Source organism: Lissotriton vulgaris, chromosome 4_1, assembly GCF_964263255.1.
Source record: "Lissotriton vulgaris chromosome 4_1, aLisVul1.2, whole genome shotgun sequence".
In the NCBI taxonomy this organism is placed as follows: domain Eukaryota; kingdom Metazoa; phylum Chordata; class Amphibia; order Caudata; family Salamandridae; genus Lissotriton; species Lissotriton vulgaris.
In genome coordinates, this window is record NC_141691.1 from 1,724,212,123 (window position 1) to 1,724,228,674 (window position 16,552).

Consider the following 16,552-nt stretch of genomic DNA (forward strand, 5'->3'; position numbering starts at 1 on the left):
TCTGGGGCTTGAGAAAGATCTATGCTATGATCTTCTTCCTGCTTTTATTGTCTTGTCACTGCAAAAAAATAATTTGATCTTTTTTACCTTTGTCCTTTTCCGTTCACACATTAATAACTACTACAATTAATATACCTTCAGTCATAACTTCATACATGCTGGTTTTCTGACTACACTACTACTCTTGAACACAAGTCATATTTTGGTTTTCAGAACCCAGGCTCCCGTCGCTGCAGTGTTTGCTGGAAGTCCTTTTCTGATGAGTGCTATTAAGATGTGCACTGGATATTTGGTAACCAGCCTGCCGGTGTATAATGATGAAGACCTTATGAAAAGAAACGAGAATGTGAGTGTTTCCTATTCAAATCCATTCTCCTTCCTTATGAGTGCTTATGATTCTTGTGGCTGCATTAAGGAATGTTATATTATAAAACATGTTTTGTGGGTTTGTATTTTTTATGGCAATACAAAATTGTAGTTTTCAATAACATTTTCCCTTAGCATTTTGTAGACATAGGCACGCACATTTGTGAATGTTTATTTTTGTAAATAAGAAACATATCACATATCACGGGTCCACCAGTGGCAAAGTGAGCAAGGGACTCACGTCTGAGCATACCCTGCCACACTTATGGCGGCCAAAAGCAATACAAAAAGGGGTGGTAATGGACGCATTTGTCACCCCAAGTGGGATGGGTATGCTCAGACGTGAGTCCCATGCACTCCACACCACTGGATTCAAGCAAGCCGGGCTGAAGACGGCTGGAATGCCAGAAACCGGTCCTCGGAAGCTTGTTTCCGGTCCAGGGAAGGCATGGCTTGACAGTTTGGGCTGGACTGTTCCCATGAGGCACAGGGTCAGACTGATTTGCATATGGCCATGTCTGAACTGGGGTGGTGTGGAGTGCAAAAAAACGATGGATTTAGGCCCAGATCTCTGTACTGGGGTGCATGTATGACATTGTTCTGCATTCTGTCCATCTACTGTGGTTTTTGCATTTGTCACCCCGAGTGGGATGGGTGTGCTCAGACGTGAGTCCCATGCACTCCACACCACTGGATTCAAGCAAGCCGGGCTGAACACGACTGGAATGCCAGAAACCGGTCCTCGGAAGCTTGTTTCCGGTCCAGGGAAGGCATGGCTTTGCAGTTTATGCTGGACTGTTCCCATGAGGTACAGGGTCAGACTGATTTGGCCATGTCTGAACTGGGGTGGTGTGGAGTGCAAAAAAACGATGGATTTAGGCCCAGATCTCTGTACTGGGGTGAATGATTGACATTGTTCTGCATTCTGTCCATCTACTGTGGTTTTAGTATTCAAATACAAGGCATTACAGTAGTACAGCTAGGAGGTAACCAGGGCTATGACTGTGGGCTGGTGGAGTGCTGATGGGATATACAGGAGCACCTTTCTGAGACTCTTCAGAATGTAAGAGCAAGTAGTACTGACCGTGCAATTGACCTGAGCCTCAATATTTAGGTCTGTGTCAAAAATAACCCCCACGTTTTTGACTGTCTTGGCGGGAACAGGAAGGGGCCACAAGCTCCAGGGCACTAGGCATTTGACCAGATTGAGGTCTGAGTACCAAAAACTAGGACCTCAGTTTTTTCCTCCTTGATCCTAAGGGAGTTATTTTGCATCCATCTGATAATACTGACCATGCACTGGTTAAATTTCCCGGCGACCGACTGCAGATCATGAGAGATGGAGACAATGATCTGCGTGTCGTCAGCTTAGGAGATCACCTGAAACCCAAAGGATCTGACCAGCTTGGCCAGCAGGCCACATACACATTAAAGAGAGTGGGGCTCAGGGATGAGCCCTGGGGAACTCCACAGGGTAGGCTAAAAGCCTTGGATCTAAAAGCCCCACAACTAACAACATTAGTTCTCTCTGTCAGAAAGGAGTGGAGTACCTGCAGGGCCTTACCCGAGATTCCCATCTCTCTGACGTTGAACCATTCTGGTGGGAAAGATAGTATCAAAGGCCGCCGACAGGTCGAGCATAATCAGCACTACCGACCCACCCTGGTCAACCTGCATGCGGATGTAATCACGGGCCGCAATAAGGGCGGATTCAGTGCTATAGTTGGCGCGGAAACTGTTTTATGACTGATCCAAGAGCTCATTAGAGTCCAAGTAATTCATCAACTTAATGTTGATGAACTTCTTTAGGATTTTAGCTGGGGCCAGAAGAAGGGGGATAGGGTGAAGATTTTTCAGTTCAGAGGGGTTAGCATTGGGTTTCTTAAGCAGAGGTGTAACAATTGCCTCTTTCCAAGCGTCCGGATAGCAGCCGGATCAGAGGATGATGTTAAACACTTTGCAAAGAAAGTCAGCAATCGAGTTGGAAACCATCTTGAGAGTGAGGGGCGTGCAAGGGTCAAACAGAGAACCGGCCTTGAGGCCCATAAGAAAACCCAAGGTTTGGTTCACAGTAATCTGGGGAAATGCTGCCAGGGTAGAAGGGGACTCCCCTCCCTTGGTCCTGCATGACCTCCACGCCCTCTGGTTCTGCAGTTTGCAAATAGTTGAGCTCCCTAAAGATTTTAAGGACCTTGTCCTTGAAGTAGATAGCTATTCTATCAGAGCAATCTTGAGAGGGGGCAACGCCCGCATCCCAAAAGGTTCAGAGATCTTCTTAATCACCTTGAAGAGCATGCTGGAGGAATTGTCTTCAGCAAGAATCGTATTAGTGAGGAAGTCCGCTTCGGTTTGAAAGATGGCTCGCTTATATTTCTGAAGCAGAACTTTGTTTGGTTTTCTCCCTAATACAAGCATCAAGCCGCCTTCTGCGTTTCTGCCTGCGACATTCCTTTCTAAGTGATCTAAGTTCATTCGAAAACCAAGGTGATGTGGGTATAACTCTCTTCTGGGTGCGTTCTTTAAAAGGGGCGACAATATCCAAGGCTTGAGAAATCCAATTGAGAAAGCCCTCTGTCGTAAGGGGGATGGGACTGTGCCTCCGAGCCCCAGCAGAGGCCAAAGCCTCCTCCAAGTCAGGAGCAGAGATCTTACTCAGCCCTCTGTAGCCAGTGTGCCTTGGGAGGGATTCTGGCAGACTGTCAATGAAAACACATCCCTCCTAACCAGCCAAAAATCCAGACAGAACCACATATTGTACACAGAATAAGAACGTTCCGTAAGGTATCTTACTCTCCAAATATCCACCAGGTCATAACTACCTATAGTAATTTTTAGTAAAACTGCACTCCATAACATAGCCATCAGTCAGTGACAAGTGGTTACTTAAAGATCCAAGCTTGCATGTGGCTCATCATGGCAAATGTTACCATGCTTCTAGTGGACTTGCAAGTTGGGGATGTCCTGAGGAGCATCATGAAATCGGTAACTAGCTGGTTTAGTCTGAGTCACTGCTACGTGGAGAAGAAGCATCTTCAATTTCAGTATGTTACATAGCCTCCTTGGGTGTTTTGAACTCCTTAAGCAAAGCCAAAGCATGCTGAGCATTTGTGAAAATAGATTGTGTGTCCAGGTAGGTACTTATGAGAAGCGCAGGATAGAACGTGCCATACGGAATGTTCAATTGTTGCAGTTTTTTCTTCACTCCTTGAGGCCTGCTTCACCTCCTGGACTGCCTTTGTGAAATCTGCATTGAGGATGTAAGAAATTGGACTGTACTTGAGAGGGTGAATGCCCACCCCAAATAATATCCACGTTCCTTTTGAGGGTGAACTCTTAAAGTCCCTAAATGAACCTGAGCTCACCCTCCTGGAAATGTTGCACAGAATACACAGGTTTACTTTGGAGGCAATGTATAATGTATTTATGCAATACTCAAACAGTTATAAACACCACTCAAGAAACAATTTGGGAAATAGGGTACATTTTAATAAATACAATAACACAAAAATGACAAAACTCTAATAAGTAGGACCAGAGTCATGAATTGTTAAAATTTGAATTTAAAAATACCACCAAAAAACATTAGGCGCCAACTGCAATCATATGGTTGCACTTGAATGGAACAGTTTTAAAGCAGGTTGAGAAGAAGCGAGGGTCGGATTCAGGAATCAAGTTTGTTCTGGTCACAAAGTTTTCTTTGCACTTGGAAACATTTTGGGAGCAAAACGTCTTGAGCAGGGAAAGGCTGCAGGCTATGTGCAAAGCTAGACTCATCTACAATGAGGAGCCAAAGTCCAAGGTCTCCGAGAAGCTGTCAACAAAGGCAGGAAAGTTTCCTGTAGGAAATGTTGAGTTTTTGCATCCAAACAGACCTCCGCGCTCCAGTGAAACTTTGTGCGTCGTACTGAGATAATTTCTGGAGCTCAGATTTCCTCAGCAGGGTAAAGCTGCAGGCTGTAGTCGAAAAGGTATGATGTGGTCGGATGGCAGCCGACGGCAGCCCAGCTGTTAAGGGTTTTCTGCTGCAGAGAAGAACATAGCGAGAGCTGCGGTGAACTCAATCCCAGCTGCAGTGTACCCTTGTTGGATCTGCTTAGTTTGTTGGTCCCCATCCCTCTGTGGTTCTCAGAGCAAAACATTAAGTCCTAGATTTAGGAAAACTTTAGGCAAATACACTAAAGGCAAGGGTCCAGGTCCTTGGAAACAGTACTAGCGGGTCAAGGCTCACGACAGCAGAGGTTCAAATATGGTCCAGTTGGAAATGGTCAGCTGGGAATGTTTTGTTACTGTTGCTCAAACAAGATGTCAGCCTTATGGCTCTTGGTGTCTACTCTTTTGTCCTCCCAATAAGACAGAACAGGCCCAGTCTTAAGGTGCTCTTCTCAGGTCACATGTAGCTGGTTCAGTCTCTTCTGTTCTTCCTCAGGCCCAGAAGTGACTTGAGGAAGGCACTGAGCATGCCACATTTATGCCGTACATCAGCCTGTGTTAGGGGGCAACTCCTAGCCATTTCCTAACCAATAGGTTAATATTTCCCTGGGGTAGTCCTACCCACTGTTGGAGCAGTTCCTGTGTGCCCTAGTGCAAACAATTCCCTCCCTGCCAAAATCCAACATAGCAGAACCTTCGTTCCCCTGAGCAGAGCGCCTGTGCCCATCATAGAGTTGTGACTAGAGAAATGAGGAACCTCTCCTTTGTGATTACTGAAAACTGGTTCTAGAGGCAGCTCCTTTCCTACTGGGTATGGTGCCTGACTGGTTAGGGGGGAATGAAAAAAGGGAGCAGGCCCATATGTCCTCTTCATGTGCCTGTGACAGGGTAGGTCTCTTTGAAGGTAGGTTCGGGGCACAGCCCAGATGGTCGGTCAACCAGAGAAACAGAACCCACACCCAATAGATTTATCTCAGCTCTGGGAGAAAGTTTGTATCTCATTGAAGGAGCTGTTCATCTCCTAAGTGACTTCTAGAGGTTTTAGGCAGGTAACAGACCACTTTCTAAAATAACCTGTTCGAAAATCTTTATTACAAATTGAACTTTGCCAATGAATGGGGTTCATAATAAATGTCTTTAAATGTTCAAGAATGAACTCTGCAGCTGTTTCCTAAGCAGTGATAGTAATATTACATTTAACATTGTATCCCATTTCTTCCCTATGGAACAGCCAGCCTTGCCACAGTAAAAATAGCCATTTGGGTCTTTTCACTGTAAGGACATGCTGAACATTAAACTTTTACATGTCCTACCTTTAAATACCATGCACCCTGTCTTATGGGCAAGAAGGCCTACTTAGGATGACTTCTAAATATTTAAAAGGAATATTTTGGCCTGTCAAAAAGGAGTTATTTTGACAAGTAGAATTTGAAACCTGCACAGCTGTGCTGCACAGGGCAGGTGTACAACTATGTTTGACCTATCACTGCTGTAGGTGGCACAATGAGTGCTTCAGCTTACTGGTGGTATTTAACTTAAGACCCTAGGCACACTTTGGGTACCATATACTAGAGATCTTAGGTGAGTTAAACATACCAATTAGGGGCATACCAATTTTATCAAGTTGAAATGTGGAGCACAAGCACTTTGACACTGGTTAGAAGGGGTAAAGTACACAGAATTCTACAGCTAACAAACTATCAAGACAAAAATCATGTGGCGTATACCATGGAAAAGATAGCCATTTCCAACAGAGAACAGTGCTGTGTTCCTTGTAGTTGAGGTCCTTCGTTTCACATGCTAGTTTGAGCACTAGGTCATGGTTGCGGAAGTTGAGCATTCGTGCTATAATGGGCCTTGGTGGTCCTACTTATAGCAGCCTAGAAGCTAACGAATGATGTACTGTTTCAACCACCAGCAGTTTCTAAACGTTGTCTGCTCCAAATGTCGAGGTTAGCATGTGTTCTTTGAAGTCCTATAATGTCCCACTCACTGATGACGATTCAGGGACGCCCAATATTCTAAGATTGTTCTGCCTTGGTCGGGCTTCCAAGTCTTTGTTTTTCCCTTTAACCCCTTGCATGCTGATGACGAACCCCAGCCGTCATGCACTACGGTGCTCGTGTGCTGATGACGGCTGGGGTTCGTCATGGCCCGCCCCTGTTCATTTGTTTACAGCACAGGGGCGGAAACGGGCCAGCAGTCAAGGGGTTAATAATAGACAGCACTTTGTTAATATTCAGCCATTTTGTCTAGTGGGTCCTGAGGTTGTCCTCAGTGTCCAATATTCTCTGTTCCTCTGTGTTCAGCCTCCCTTCTTGTTTATATATGGTGGATGACATGGCATCAATTCTGTTGTTCAAAGCGTCAATTTTGTTATGTATAGATGCTAACCTTTGTTTTGTGCTTAGTTGGAGTGATCGCATAGCAGAGTCTCCCATTCACGCTTGCCGGTGTGCAGGCTCCGAGGGGCCTTGCTCTCCCTCTGTCCGTCATAATTTTCCCTGTGTCTGACTTACTGCAGCTTAGCCTGTCTAGCGTCTGCCTTTGCCATAATTACACTCAACAAGAGAGGAGTAGTTACAGATAGTGCAGAGGAGTGAAACAAGGGGTGTTAACTTTGAAAATTCAGCTCATGGTTTGAAACCGCTGTATCACTAAAGAAAAATATTGCCCCAAGTAAGCTCACACTCCGAAACTAGTGGGATCAACATAGGGAAATACAGGAATGAGGGGGCATATCTCAATAGTCCACATTCATCCCATGGACCAGCACAGACTCCCCCACCTCATTCTCCTCAAAGGATATCTACCTTTAACAGTAGCTTTGTTTAAACCATTATATTCATTACAAGATCATAACTCAAGTGCCTCTTTCTTTGATTTAGTGAAAGGCCATTCCACAAGGTTACCTTTAAGATAATCTGTTAAGGAAGATATTTCAGTCTTGAATAGGGTGTACCTTCTACCAAAGGGGTATCATTGCTTTATAAGCTAATCACTAGCGCAGTGAAACACCCTATGTGGAGGATGACTGCAAACTTGTGGTTTTTAAAAAACATTTCAAAAATTGGACTAGTGACTAGGTAAAGGTGATGCGACAGCTAGGATTTTAGGATGACTCTGAGTTAATCTAGAAGTCTGGTTTCTAATATTGAGTAAAGACAAATATTTGTGCTGACCTCTGAGGCATTAAATATTGACTTAACGGACAAATTATTGTATGGGTTATAGCGAGACAACCACTGAATCCCAACAATATCAGGATGGTGGGAAAGCCTATGAAATCTGAGGAGACTAATGATTTATGCCAATGAATCAATAGTTGCAAGGGTTCTTTTCAGTACATGATGGGATGGAATTTAAGAATAGAACCATCAACATAAAGGACACCTTTTGTTTGTGGTTTAGAGGCTTTTAGAATCTTGTTAGCCTCTGCCCATCCCTAATCCATTAATAGGCCAATTACCCCAGAATAAGTCATCACTTGTATTTCAAAAGATAATGTAGACAAGCCCAAAATTTGGGCGGCAACTAGCAAAATTGTCTTCACTCTTGACATAGATGAGACCTCTGTATTTTCAACACGTTGAGTTGAAACTGAAGCACCCACTCTCTCCTCCTCCCTATTCAACAGTGGGAGGGATTGTTTACCTGATCTCTTTTGGAACACATAATGTAAGTAAGAATCATATGTCTCTACTGTCAACTATGCATACATGAATCAAGAAACCAGCTCCTCCTTTTTTCTCCTGCAGATAGGTCTTTTAACTGTACCGAACTGCCTTGGTTCTTCTGAGTTTTCTGACTCTGGCACTGATGGCTTAAACATCATGGATCAAGATGAAGTAGTGTCAGGCAGTACATTCATGAGTCATTCTGACTTTCGTTCAGGCAAAGGAAATTCACTTTCTAATGGCTTCAGCCAAGTTATTCTGGCTAGCTCATCCTTGAATTAATCACTTAAAGCCTCTCCTAATTTTCTAGGCAATTAATTTCAGAAGACGATATGCTGAAATTAGTTTAACATATCTGACCAGCTTTGTTGGATATCAAGCTAGGCTTGCTCAGTTGTATACATTTGATCTAGCCAATCAAACATAGCGTAAAGATTTTGTAAAAACAAATGTGTAATTATCTAACATCTGGTCAACCATTGGTACCAATTGGTGTTCCCCGAGAAAGAGCATTTCCACACAGGTTAAAGATGATAAATCCTATCTTTGCTTCGTTGGTACAAAGTTTTTTTTGTTTGAAGGTAAGTTTAATTGTATAGGCATTAAAAAATTATTTTGCTTACCTTTCTGAAGGCTTAACCCCTAAACACTTTGATGGGTAAGTGAGACCAAATCCAGCAGGAATAAGGTTTATTGTTGGGTGATATTTCTGTAGGAACATCAAGTAGAAGTGGTTTTAGTTTACAGACCGGCAGCTGCATTCAAGAACAGACCCAGTGCAATAAACATTCGGACTACGCACAATGGTGCAGGCATGAGATATCCTTCCAGGAGCCAGTGACTACAGGCAGCTGCAGAGATCATGCCAGACCCACAGGGGGATTGAGTATCCGGAAGATAGCCGTTCAACTTGGACAGTGGTGGTAAGGATATCATGTGACTGGCAGACGGTACAAACATGATATTTCTCAACAATAGAAAGAAAGAAAGAAAGAAAGAAGGGCACATACCAGTGATTTTATGCAGCACGGTTCACACCATCCCTTCTGACATGACATCTCCATTATATAACCATGTGAGCTTGGGGAGCAGACATTTTAGCCTCTCTGCACTTCTTCTGGGTCCTGATCACAGTTCTACTTTCTCTAGCATTGCTTTTTGATTCTGGGGTCTTGTTCCTGTAACAAAGATAGATCCTTTTTTTTTTTTTGAAAAACTTTATTGTCAAGAAGGCAGAAAAGTTATCCACATTGACACTTTCGATCATCAGTTTCACATTATCACATGCTATTGTTAAAGAGACGGATAAAACATAGTACATTCTGGCACTCTGTAGTTATCTTCACAGTATGGATATGGAAGAAGTAATAGCAACCATTTCGCACAGACTCCAACTCATTAACATACCATACCCTGTTTCAGTTTGCAATCCGCCCACTTATGATACAGTGATCAGTTCCCAGCAATTTCAACTAACAGAGAAAAAATTACATCTATAAAACCCAACTAATGTCATCACTTCAATAAAGTGCTGTACCCGTTCACAGGCAGTTGTCATCCATTGCACATGATCAGTACGTTGTCAAAGGTAATATAGTTTCCTTGCTCCACCTCATCACAAACCAGAGTTCTTTATGTAAGTCCGCCCTCCCTAATCTTCTTCCTCCTCTGACTCCAAGTCCTCGTCCTCTGGCAAGGGTTCACACGGTTTTCCCCTGTATTTGTTCCATGGCATCCATACCTTATTCCATTTACGGGGACAGGCCCGCAGCACGTATACTGCCCTTTCCTTCACCATTAGGAGGTCCATATTCCTAATCCATCCAGACACCGTAGGTAATTCTGGAGCACCCCATTTTTGTGCAATGTCCCTCTTGGCCACTGTCACAGCCAACGTGACCCACAATTGTCCATATCTGTTCAGGTCATTAGGGTCCCAAATGTTCAATAGGCACTTACGGGGTTCAGGCAGGATTGACACCTCAAGGGCTTTGGAGGCATAATTTGTCTCCAGACGTCTTGGATCAATGGGCAATCCCATAGTGTGTGGAGTAGAGTTCCCTCCTCCCCGCATCCTCTTAGACAGAAGGGGTGTTGCGCCCTCTGTATCCTGTGTAGAAGTGTTCTGGTGTAATATGTGCGGTGTAGAATCTTGAGCTGCACTAACCTGAACCTTGCTGAAATGCCCACTTCTTTTGGTGACGCAAGCGCCTCGTTCCATTCTGTGTCATCCATGTCGCCTAATTCCCCAACCCATCTCTCCCTAAGTTTCTGCGTGGGGTCTGTCAGGTTGTTAACCAGTTTTTTGTATGTGAGAGAGGTTGCCTTTTGTTCCATAAAGTCCGTCAGTAACCTGTCCTCTAGTGGTGACGATTCCGGGAGGGTAGTGTCAGGTGGAATTGCGTGTAGCAGTGCGTGTCGGATTTACACATACCGGTATGTTTCAGTGGGGCCCAGACCATATTGCTGCTGGAGCTGTGAGAATGCAACCATCGAGCCCTTGTCCCAAAGGTCCCCCACCACGGAAATCCCTATGTGGTCCCATTGTGCGAAACCCTTACTGGACCGTAAGTTTCCTAGTGTTTTCGTGTCCCATAACGGCGTCATCCTGGTGATTTTCCCCTTCCAACCCAGTCGAGATTGTGCTGTATGCCATAAGGTCGCCGTATGTAACGTCGGGCCAAGCAATTTCCGAACCTGTGAAAAATTGTATAACACTGAGAGCATGCCGTCCGTCCCCAACTGCGACCAATCCGCCTTGTAAGCGGGGTCTTCGCGCGGGACGTGGATCCAATGATTAATTATTTTAAGTTGGGACGCCCAATAATACAATTGAAGATTGGGTAGCGCAATCCCTCCTTCATACCAGCTTTTTACTAATTTGCCATGTGCTATACGGGCTGGGCCGTTGCTCCACAGCAGAGCAGACACCAGTGCAGCGACTTGTTGGAAGTAGCGTGGAGCCACCATATAAGGGGTATTTTCCAACACATAGAGAAATCTGGGGAGAGCCATCATCTTATATAACGCTGCTCGCCCAAGGAGGGTTAGTGGCAGGGTAGCCCAGTAGTTAACGTCCGCACGCAGACGTGCTAGAGGTGGTACCAAGTTTGTGGCATAAAAGTCTGCCGCGTTAGTGGTGATGAAAATACCAAGGTATTTAAATGAGCCGGTCGCGAACTGCAGGGGGCAGTCATCCCGCAACAACGGCTCCGGGCCTTTAAGTACGAATATTATAGATTTGGACCAATTCAGGGTGTAACCAGACGCTTTCCCGTGCTCGTCGCACAGAGTCAATAGGGCGGGAATACCCTCATTGGGATTAGTCATGTAGATCAGCATATCATCTGCATACAGGGAGACTTTATCCTCCCATCCTTCCTCCCAGGTGATGCCCCGAAACAGTGGTGTTGCTCTGAGCAGGATAGCCAGTGGCTCCAGCACCAGCGCGAAGAGTAGGGGCGATAGCGGGCACCCTTGCCTAGTCCCGCGTCCTAATGGGAACGTCGGTGAAATATGACCATTCGCTACCACCTGTGCCATCGATGACTTGTACAATAACCGTACCCATGCAAGATATTTCGGGCCGAAGCCCATACGAGCAAGGACCGCAAATAGATACTCCCATTCCACCAGATCGAAGGCCATTTTGGCGTCTAGGGATAAGATGACAGCCTGTTCCGAAAGGAGATGCGCTCGTGCCAGTACCCCATGGACCCTCCGCAGATTCAGTGCCGTGCTTCTGTGCGGCATGAAACCTGATTGGTCGGGGTGTATTAGGGTGTGTAGGTGTTTGGTCAGGCGACTAGCCAGGAGTTTCGCCAGGACCTTTGCTTCCACGTTGAGCAAGGAGATGGGTCGGTATGAGGCGCATACAGTCGGCGGTTTGGCTGGCTTAGGAATGGCCACTATTGTGGCCGTGCGCTGGTCCAGAGGGAGTTCTGCCCTATCCACACTCTCAACATACATATTCAGCAGGGGTCTGCTCAACAGGGGAGCTGATGCTTTGTACCATTCTACGGGTATCCCGTTAGGACCTAGCGCCTTGCCAGATTGCAACGATTGTATCGCCAATTGGATTTCGTTTTCTGTCAAATCAGTGTCTAGTTCCTGTTGCGCTTCTTGCGAAAGCGCGGGGACAGTAATGTGGTCGAGTGAAGCTATCGCCTCCCGCTCCGTGACGGTCCGAACCGGTGTGTATATCTCCTGATAGTGGCGCGCTAGGGTGCCTACTATTTGTTCAGGGTGTGTCTGCAGCTGGCCCTCTTGTGTGTAGATTCTCTGTATAGCTCTGTTGCTACCACCCCGCTTGTCCAACCATGCCAGCATCCTCGCGGCCTTATCGCCCACGTCATATATCCTGTGTGCGGTGCTCGCCAAGTGCCCCTTAGTAATCGTTGTGAGATGAGCCAGGTGTTGTTGTTGTCTGAGGTGCAGCGTGTGTGCGGTGTCAGGGGTGGGGTCCGACATGTGGGCGGTGTTCGCGGTGTGGAGTGCCAACTCTAATTGAGCGAGTTCACTTCTGGAGTCTCGTTTGTGTCCCGTGATTGCCGCTATGGCTGCGCCGCGCAGGACTGTTTTGTACGCCTCCCAGAGTATCGAGGGCGAGGAAACTGTTCCTGTATTTTCTGTAAAATAGTGCGATGTGGCCAATTTGAGTTTTTTCCTAATACCAGGGATTGTTAAATAGTTGGGGTATATCGGATAGAGTCTGGCGCGCTTCCTCTCTTTAGCAGTAATGTGGAGGGACACTGGGGAGTGATCAGATATGCCTCTAGGTAGGATCTCTAGTTTGTCTACCGACCCCAGTCCCACCCCCAGAAAGAAAAGGTAATCAATACGTGAGAGACTGTTGTGCGTAGAGGAGTAGTGCGTGTATTGAGTCGCTGTGGGGTTCAATTGACGCCAAACATCAGTGAGGCCTAGCGCGGTCAGAAAACCAGGAAGCGTGGCAGTCCCTCTCTGGCGTTCCCGTACGGGAAAGGTGTCTAGCAAGGGGTCTGTTATAGCATTAAAGTCCCCCCCAATGATCATGTCACCCTCTGGGAGGTCAATGAGAAATTGTCCAAGCGCCGGCAGTGCCGTAGAGTGCAGCGCCGGGGGGATGTACACGGACACCACGTTGAGGGGTCTCCCCTCCCATTGGCCATACAGTGCCGCAAAACGACCCTGATCGTCCGTCCTGCGGCTTTCAACCATAAAAGATGAGTTCTTTTTAAGGAGTATTCCAGTGCCCCTGGACCCTGTAGTGAATTCCGCGTGCACCGCCATGGCGTACCCACGTCTGTCGAGTGCTTTGCATGTAGACCCAGCCAGGTGCGTTTCTTGCAGCATCACTAAGTCAGGCCCGTGGCGTTTAATGGTTTGGAGGACCAATCCCCTTTTAATTTTGTCCCCTAGGCCTCTTAACGTTCCATGTGAGCAGTTTTAAGGGGGGCACCACTGTCATCGGAGGGCCGCCCTCAGCGGGTGTATCTCGATCCTGTTGGGCCATCTGGGTTTATGACCAGTGTTACTGATGTGTGGAAGTGGAGTGTAACACATATGCAATGACTTGTGCTAGGGTACCTGGAGTGTACGGCCTGTGGTAGGACCGTGGTCCATACGGAAGTGGTGATGACTGAGAACAATAACCATAACATTATAACTTTCCCCCCCCCCCCCCCACCCCCTCCCTGCTCCCCTGCACCACGGACGAATTCCCGCCCGCATCCCCAACTTGGCAGAGTGCTTAATCCCATCCCCGTCCATCTTACTTGCTCGTGGGGTTGGTGAGACCCCTACAGGCACCGGCCAATGCCCGCCCTACTCAGCTCCATCAGCGTCAAGTTCCCAAGGGCTGCATACGTGTTGTCCCTCACGCAGCCTACTCAAATCAGCCCCTGACAGGTTGTCCAGAGTCAAGTGGGTCCCTTTCAAGAGCCGATTCCAATCCCGTGGCGCCCTCCTCATTCGTGGGGCTGCTGGACGGTCGATCCGCCGGTCCTCCGCCGCGCTGGTTCTGTCGGTCCCTGTGTGGGCGCTGGGGTTGGCCCACCTGCCTCCATCCGTCAAGCCATTCCCTTGCCACCTCCGGCGTGTCAAAGAACCACGTTTTTCCTTCGGCCACAATGCGCAATTTGGCGGGGAAAAGCATCGAGTATGGCAGGCCTTTGTCTCGCACGAATGATTCACGTCCGCGAATGATTTCCTGCGCCTAGCCACCTCCGCTGTGTAGTCTGGAAAGAAGGCCAAGGTTGAGTTCTGGATTTTTACAGGTGGGGAGACCCTCGCCGCTTGTAGTATGGCGTCCCTGTCTCTAAAATTGAATAGTCTAGTCAGTACAGGCCGTGGAGCGGCGCCTGGCTTGGCCGCCCCACCAGGAACTCGGTGCGCCCTTTCAACAGAGAAGAAGTGTGATAGGCCTTTAGGTTTCAGCTGAGTTTTAATGAGGTCCTCGACGTATAAGTCCATTGCAGCTTTACCTTCCGATTCCGGCAGGCCTAGGATGCGGACGTTATTTCTCCGGGAGCGTCCTTCCTGATCGTCGAGCTTTTCCTGCAACTGCTTAGTGACTCTTTCCATGCGTTCCATTGCTACTTGCAGGTCCGAGGTGTCCTCAATGAGCGATTTCGTAACTACCTCTACTTGAGACACTCTTTCCGACATTTTTTTGAAGTCCGCCCGAAGCAGAGTAACTTCAGAAGAGATGGAGCCCACCGTCGTCCGGACCTCGGTAAGGGTTTTCATAACGTCTTCTAAGGTCACCTTTTGAGGTCCGCCCGTTTCTGGAGCTGCGCCTGCAGAGTGGCGGCCGCCATTCTGGGATTGTCCATGTTGGCTATACGCAAATTTGTCGAGCTTCGCCTGTGTCGACGCACTCCTTGTACCCTTGCCTGCCATGGCGTTGCGCTGGTGAAGGTAGTATTTGCACTCGGCGGCTGTTCTAGCACTTGGCGTCTACGAGCTGCGTGGCCCCCCCCGGGCACCAGGCAGTCAACTGGGTGTCTCACCGTTTCCAAGGGGGTTCCGTAAACCCCTCACAGGGCCCAGGCGCGCCTCAGCCGGTGGTCGTGACGCCTGCCTCCGAGTCGTTGTTGTGCGGCCTACTGCGTGGCCACTCCCGTCCTCCGCGCTCACTGTAGCGCTACTCGCCGCGGTGCTTCGGTGTGTCTTCAGTGAGCCCCTGTCAGGGGGCACCCCGCATATCGCGTCAGATCTCCGCCGTGTATCAGCACAGCAGCGCTAAGGTGGGACCGTCTGAGCAAGCAGGACGCCACACGATGAGTCGGGCACCACTATGGACGCTCCCACACGATGCTGTCCCTTCGTCAGGATACTGGGGCTCAGACCCGTCCCTTCGTCAATTCGGGGTGAGAGTCGGATCGGCAGCAGCGCGGGAAGACGGCAGGGCCCTTGATGCAGATCGTCTTACCCTGCAGCATGAACGGAGCGTCTGGTCGCCCGCTCCGTCCAAAATGGCGCCGTCTGGGACCCAGGGAGACCCTTGCCCTCGCCGGTATTCGCGCTGCTTTTTGATGGTGCTTGCAGCCAGTCCTGGACTCAACAGCTCCCCCGGCCCAACAGGGGTAGACGCCGGATAAGTGGTGCGTATGAGCACCCTTCGTGGCAGAGTTCAGCAGCGGCCGTCCGGCGCCACCGCGTCCGGGGCGAGGAGGATGGATTTCCGCCCGGGTCCGCCAGCTACTCCAGGTCGGGGCTGCCAGGCAGGTACAGGCCCCAGCACGTCGCTGTCGAACGGAGCAGTTCCCGGCGTCCGATCACCACCGGGGTCGGATCATTCAGCGCCGCTCGGGTTCCCGAGCCAATGTCGCTCCTTCGAGCTGGCGAAAAGTCGGATTAGTGTACGGATTTTTAGAGCGGGCCGTTATGCCTGGAGGAGCTCCCGCTTCAAGCTGCCGCCATGCTCGGCAGTTGGCCACGCCCCCAAAAGATAGATCCTTTTGAAGAAGGAACATGGAACTCATCAATCTGTACAACATACATAGCTGCTTTGGTGTGAGATGGAGGATCCAGTTTAGCTGCATAATCACCAGTGGCATTCCTGTGGGAAATTTCTTCATGAGAATTTTGGTGGTTCGCACCCTTAATGATTGCAGTTTGGAGAGGCAAAAGCAAAGTATTCAGCAAGTGCTGTTCATATGAACTAGTTTTAATTAGTGTACCGGCAAAAGTTAGAAAACCCCTTTGCATCCAGAGGAGGCCAAAGTTATGCATGACTCAGAAGACGTACTTTAAGTCTGTGAATGCAATTATAGTCTTTTTCTTGGCAATGATGCAAGATCAGGTAAGAGCAACAAGTTCAGCAACTTGATCAGATCTCACACTTTGTGAGCAGTGACTCTCAACAACCTGATAAATAGTGTATACAGACCTGTCCAGCATTAGGCTCGCCTTCATCATTTCAAAGATGTGATCCATCTACAAAATAAATTAGTTCTCAATTTGGTATAGGTGCATCTTTTAAGATTAATTTAGGGCTTTATTAAATGCCCTGTTAGCACCAGATAGCCATGAGGTTCTCCCACTTCACAGGTGGGCTTCAAAAATGCAGGGTCCAGAATGGGACAGCAGACTGC

General features: G+C 47.9%; 1 protein-coding gene across 3 annotated transcripts in view; it reads left to right on the forward strand.

The window, feature by feature from the left end:
• DPY19L4 (dpy-19 like 4) overlaps window positions 1-16,552 on the forward strand; it is a 617,659-nt gene that overhangs the window by 430,841 nt on the left and 170,266 nt on the right. For all 3 annotated transcript variants that reach the window (XR_015309916.1, XR_015309917.1, XM_086966015.1), the window contains exon 17: window positions 214-346. Coding sequence is in view for 1 of the 3 variants with exons in the window: in XM_086966015.1 (XP_086822141.1) it covers window positions 214-346 (133 nt within the window). In the remaining 2 variants the exon portion in view is untranslated. The remainder of the gene's footprint in view (window positions 1-213; window positions 347-16,552) is intronic.